This window comes from Impatiens glandulifera, chromosome 9, assembly GCF_907164915.1.
Source record: "Impatiens glandulifera chromosome 9, dImpGla2.1, whole genome shotgun sequence".
NCBI lineage: Eukaryota > Viridiplantae > Streptophyta > Magnoliopsida > Ericales > Balsaminaceae > Impatiens > Impatiens glandulifera.
Window position 1 is genome coordinate 8,756,798 of NC_061870.1, and position 6,383 is coordinate 8,763,180.

General features: G+C 29.8%; 1 protein-coding gene and 1 long non-coding RNA gene across 3 annotated transcripts; both read right to left on the reverse strand.

Annotated features, from left to right (window-relative positions):
- Positions 1 to 1,413: 1,413 nt before the first annotated feature.
- LOC124913765 lies at positions 1,414 to 2,079 on the reverse strand. Its single transcript, XR_007096774.1, has 2 exons — positions 1,964 to 2,079; positions 1,414 to 1,708 (listed from the first exon to the last, which is right to left on the reverse strand). It is a non-coding gene; the product is annotated as an uncharacterized LOC124913765 (long non-coding RNA).
- Positions 2,080 to 4,284: 2,205 nt separating this feature from the next.
- LOC124913649 (phosphoinositide phosphatase SAC7-like) lies at positions 4,285 to 5,410 on the reverse strand. 2 transcript variants are annotated; one of them, XM_047454057.1, is made up of 3 exons: positions 5,374 to 5,410; positions 4,634 to 4,797; positions 4,285 to 4,525 (listed from the first exon to the last, which is right to left on the reverse strand). In XM_047454057.1, the coding sequence occupies exons 2-3, from the start codon at positions 4,776 to 4,778 to the stop codon at positions 4,422 to 4,424; spliced, it is 249 nt and encodes an 82-aa protein (XP_047310013.1). In that variant the 5' UTR covers positions 4,779 to 4,797; positions 5,374 to 5,410; the 3' UTR covers positions 4,285 to 4,421. The 2 variants fall into 2 exon arrangements, with proteins under 2 accessions (XP_047310013.1, XP_047310012.1); XM_047454056.1 differs by lacking the exon at positions 5,374 to 5,410 and adding an exon at positions 5,081 to 5,147.
- Positions 5,411 to 6,383: the final 973 nt, after the last annotated feature.

The window sequence follows — 6,383 nt, forward strand, 5'->3', positions numbered from 1 at the left end:
CTCTATTTATACTATGATAAAAAAAACTCTTAAATGGTTAGAATGAATTCTAATTAAGACCTCTATTAAACAAAAGATAATAACGTCTAATATTAACGAGACATTTAATTCCAATTAAGACACTTATTTAAACAAAAGATAATAGCGTCTAATTTTCAATTAATTAATTTATTAAAAAAAAACTAAATCTTTTATTTGTTTGATCACCGTCAAGAACGAAGACAAAATAGAATTCAACATAATATTGGAAACATAATATTCCGTCAAGAACGAAGACAAAATAGAATTCAACATAATATTGGAAACATAATATTCCTTGCATCTGTTCAATACTATTTGAAATTCTTCTTCTACTCCAGAATAGTTTTCCTACTCCAGAATAGTTTAAAACTAGAATTTTTAAAACCTAATAACTATTTCAGATCTGTATATGAATCATGTTTGATATGAATATGCCAGATCGGTCCACAGTATTTTATTTGGTTAGGGATTGGTTAACCGCCGGTTGAAGTCATCGAATCTGTGATTGGAAGGAGTTAGGCGACGAAGATCTTGACTGTGGATGGAAATACTACAACAAAAAAGACTTTCAGCGATGCTTAAAAAGACTTTTGCCAACCCTTAAAAGCGTCGCCAAAAATATTACCGACACTTACTTATGCGTCACCATAAGCAGGGTGGGTGTAAGTTATACCGACCAAGGCTGTTAAAATCTCGAGTTAACTCTTAAAATCTTACGATTTTACGATTTCACATTAGGTTAACGAGTCTGATTTTAAGTAAACTCTTAAATAGGTAAACTCTTACGATTTTAAATTTACGATAATAAGATTTTACGATTTTACGAGTTTATAAATAATTTCGATTTTACGATTCTATACGATTTTACTTTAAAAAATCAAATTTATATTTAAAAATTAAAAAATAAAGTTATTGGTTATTTAAATTAATTAATTAATATAATTAATTTTGTAATTATAATTTTTTATAGTGTTATTTATTTATTATTATTATTTAATTAATTTTATATGAAAGTATATAATTTCTTAAAATTGGTTAAGTATAAAATATTTAATTATATATAAAAATAATAATAATATATAACTATTATTTTTTCAAATTAAACTCTTACGATTTCACGTAAACTCTAGATTTTACGAGTTTACAACCGGCTAACGATTCTACGTAAACTCTCGATTTTGACAGCCTTGATACCGACACTTAATTAAGCGTCGGTAACACTAATTTAAGCGTTGCTAAAAGTATTTTTAATTGTTTAACAATCCTTTCAAATAATATTGATTTTATTTTACAATTGTTTATAATATATTTTTGTGTATTTTTTAAAATTAAATAATTATTAAAAAATCATTTCATACTATTTATTGACATTTTTAATTATAACAAAATTAAATAAATTCTCTCAATAAAATATCTCATTTAATCGTATCATTGTTAGAAGATTCAAAAGATCTAAAACAAACAAAATAATTTTAAACAACAAAGCTGAAATAGAAAAATAGATGATTTGCATCTACTTGATCTTCTATTTGGGTCTTCACTGCAATTATGTAAAAAAAATATTCTTTTCAAAATTAGAAATAAAAAAATATATTGATGTGAATTAAATATAGACAATTTGAAAAGAAAAATCTAGTTGCTGTGTCCACATTTCTTCTTCTTGTAATTGACAACTTGAGGATGAACACTTCAGTCAACCATCAATACCATCAAAAGAAAAAACCAAATACCAATGATTAATTTTCCTTTAACAGTATATAACTCAAACAAAAAGTATAAAACTCAGATCAACAATATAAGAAAAACATCAAATACAAGAAGATAAGAAGAAGAATCACAATATTCGCTCATATAATATTATACTTAAAGTTCTAACAATGTAATACCAATAAAGAATATTGCAATAATCAAAAGAAAAGACATAAAAAAGGTAGAAAAATACCTTTAAGTAGATTCATTTCTGCATAAAGTGGAAGATGTCTCGACAACTCCCTTATCAATCAACAAAGATTCTAACTCAAATCGATCCCATCCTTCCAATTAAAATCACAATGCATTGATAAATGACAACAATACATTTTAAAATATAAAAAGTGAATGAATGAAATAGAATAAGAGTTAAAACCTGTCTTAGAATGTCAATTATAAATTCTGTATCATATACGTTCAAGGTTAAAAGTTGTTTGCACATTTTAAACATTGTTTTAGGGAGGTATTTACTGTCGACATTGTTGCTAAGGGTAAGAACCTGCATACCAAAGAAAAAAAGACCAAATAGGTTATGAGTGTTAAAAATTATTATTATTATTACATGCAAGTTTAACATTTTCTATTTCAACACTCTAGGTACCTTTTAAACTTATGCATTTGAATGCTCTAAGGCCTAAGCTTAGCTTACATTACTAAAATTGGAAGAAAATATAATGTTTTATCCTACAACATACCTAACAAAAGAGCAGGTAAGAGCTTGATAATTATTTCTTCTTGTTTCAGTTCACTTTCTCCTTGAACCAATACACTTTAAACATCTTATCTCCTATTCCATAATTTGTCTGCATCTTTTGTTTCTTTAGACAAAATTCACTAAGCATTAATGAATTAGTGTTCAATCTTGAGTTCCTAATTATTGGCCTTCCTTCTCAAAATAGGAAGAAAATCATATTCTTTCTTCACGGGACAATCCAAATTCATGTAGATGATTCTTCAAATTCAACATATTTTTTCCCACAACCTTGTCATTTATTGAATCATACAATTTCCCTTGTAATGTGAATCATAACTAGTACATGTGTGCTTGATATTAATTGTGCAAGTTTTTTGGTTTGACATATGAGCATATATGGTGCTTCAATTCCTAAATAACTTAACATCCAAAATAATTTATAAATAACTATTAGCTCTACCACAATGGCAAAAGAATGAGGACAAAAAGAAGAAATGAAACAAAAATACCAACCTTTATGTGAATTGACAAAAGCATCTGACAACTCTGTCAAAATATTTGATGACAGATTCACTTGTATTCTTACCAAATCAATGTCAAAAGAATATTAATACATACAATTGCTAAATACTCGAACTAAAAGATAGTTATACCTCGACGAGTGAGATACAGATGCCAATGCATGTCGGAATAGTGGATAGACTGCAATGAAGAAACTCGTTCACAAAATTTATGAAGGAGTGTGTAAAAGAGATTCAAATCAATACATTAAAATCTTGAACAAGATAAAGTAAATATATGGGCCATGGCGCAGATGCAACACAGTTGCATTACTATTCTCACAAGTATGGGTAAGTAAAGTATTGAAGATCTCCCAAGAATGAGAATCATGATTTATGGCAAAAATAAAATTTTGAGCAGGTCAAAATAATTAAGACCTTTGCACTTACCTATTATTGTTTGCCATCAACATTTCAAGATGAGGTAACAGTCATCTCATTTAGCAATTGCAAATTCATGTGCACTTAATCATCTACAGTGGACTAATTCTATCACCCTAACTTCACAAGTAATATAACTCAAATTCCTCAAATTCTAAGAGAAGTAGCAGAACATTCATGTACATGAATTTTCAATCAACCATAAAATAATCAGTCATTCAAACACAATGCATCGGGTCTGCATACTCTCAATTTTTAATTAGAAAGTGAGTGAGGAACCGTAATATCCAAAAAGTAGTTGTGGGGGAAAAGAAAAGAAATTAAGCGGGTGTAAGATGATGATCTGCTTTAGTGTAGAAAGAAGAAAATAAAGACTTGCTTGTAGTGGATGGATTGCTACAAAGCAATAGCACTATTCTTTTCACGAACTTTTGTTAGGTGTTCATATTTAACTGCAGCAAGAAAAATAATAAATGAAAATAGCAACAAAGAAAGAAACATGAGACTATATAAAACGTCATCAACCTATAAGAATTTTGTGTTGTGAATCAAGCTTTACAGTGACATCAAAATGACGCAAAGCTAAAACACAACACAAATTACCTTTTAAAGGACCAACTTTGATCCTCAGACCAATTGTGAATATTGCTTCTTAGGCACTAAATTCTCCATCTACATGTCTTATTCATGAGGTGTATTAGCCAATGTAGTGTAGCCAGTTGGACCCTACTTGGCGTGTTTAAAATAATTCATGAGGTGTATTATGCTAAATGCGCCTTGAAATTAACTTGTAAAATCTATGCAGATAAAGTGAAAAGATTTCACACTCTAGATTCCAATCATTCCAGATTCCTGCTGTATGTATCTGAAATCCAGTACTAAAGACGTCTAAACAAGGTCACCAATCAAGTTCAAAAAGTTAGGCTGATTCAAATCTGTAGAGGGATGAAGCTAACACTAGATAGAGACATTCATACCAGATCTTAACTCATGAATATGTTTTACATGTTATTACATCAGTTTGGTAGAAACTTGCCTGCTAACAACTTTATCATCCCAGACACACCATATATTGTCTGAATATCTGGCCCTCGAACAGAAGTGCATTGCGGAACATCATCTACAAAGAAGGAAATACATTTAGGTAAGACACTTGCGTCTAGTGAAGAAATAAAGCAAACAGTAACACTTAAGAGTAAATGAAGAAACAATTAAAAAAGGAGCTAACCAATGAGTTTCATAGACCCATCCACCCTACTAACTTGCAAAATGGAACCACCAGAACCATCAGTAGGCTCAACAATATATTGGTCTGGGAAATCCCAAAGTCGCATCCATGTGTATAGTTTTTTAGCAGTATCTGTTTTCTCCATCACTACCGGGTTCACATACCTAGACAGACACAACACACACTTTACATCTTAATTTGATGAAAAAGACCCAAACACTGTTAAAAAAAACAATTGTTCAAATATTTCACCAGATTCTACTTTTTGACATAGAAATTAAATTAACATCTAATTTTTCTATTCATTTCTCATAAAAATGCAGAGTTTCAAGCAAAAAGGAGAAGCGAACTTTCACAATTTTGATGAAAAAATTACTTTGCAGATCTATTGGATGTGAAAAAGAAAAAAAAGCTCAATAGTGAAATTTACAATCTCAAGCATCACACCATGACAGACAATCAGTGAGGCTCCACACTTACGATCAGCATCATCAAGGAAACTAAAGTTATATAATTAAACAAGGGAATCAGATTGATCAGAGTAACATGAATGATACCTTTACAATAAGATTTAAAATGATTCAACCACAAAACATATATAAATCTCATGAAATTGGGCCCTGTTTAGTATGTAAAAGTACTATCTGTTGTCCTAAATTCTTACTACACAAATGTTCAATAGAAAATCACATGACAAAGAAATTTCTGATTCTCATTGTAATCATGGAGAGTGGATTTACCTGGAGTAATCAGAGAGAGATAATTAATCTGAAACGTAGAGAATATCGTAGATCAGTGGAAAATCCTGAAGAACTGTGGATTTATATTGCAAAATAATACAGTGAAAGTTAAGAAAAAGATTCACGAGAATAGAAAAACAAAAAGACAAACACTGGCATTTATGAATTGCAGAGCGTTTTCAGATGCAGATCGAATGAGAGATAACTTAGAGGAGAAATGGATGGAGCAGATAAATGATGGATTCGAATGAAGCAGGTTTTGGGAGGTTGCGACTGAAGAAGAGATTCAGAGTGTGGGGCAGAAGAGGGATCCTAGAGAGAGAAGTGAAATAAAAAAAATATCTATTTAACCCCACAACTGACCCGCGCCCGAACTTATGACCCGCGAAATTTTGTTTTTGTTTTTGTAAAGGTTGTCATAAATAGTAAAGATTGGCAAAAACCTTTTATTTTTAAGACTTTTACCAACGCTTAATATGCGTTGGTGATTATTGGTCACAAAAGGTATGTTTTGTTGTAGTGAAAGAGCGGGGCAAGGAGGGGGGCGGAGCCACCCATGGGCTAGGGTGGGCTCCAGCCCCACCTAAATTAAAATCCTAAAAGAAATTTTTTTATATATGAGTTTAATATGTGAGTCTTAGCCCAGTTGACTATGTTATTGAAATGGGAATATGAGGTCAGGTGATCAAACCCTGGCCTCACCTTTAACTTATTTTATAATAATACATAAATGTTAATTAATATATAAATAAGATTTATTTATATATAAAATTTTGTAAATAATATTATTTATTTTAAAACTATATTTATATAATAATAATAATAGTGTTTTATATTTCTTAATTTTAAACTATTTCAAAAATTTATAAGAAAATATAAATTAATATTAATAAACAAGTTAAAATAAAGAATTTGATATCCTTACTCAAGAACTTAACAAATCTCCTAGAATTAATGTTGATGTAAGTTCTGTTAAACTTTATCCAACATTACGTATTCCGATATGGAAA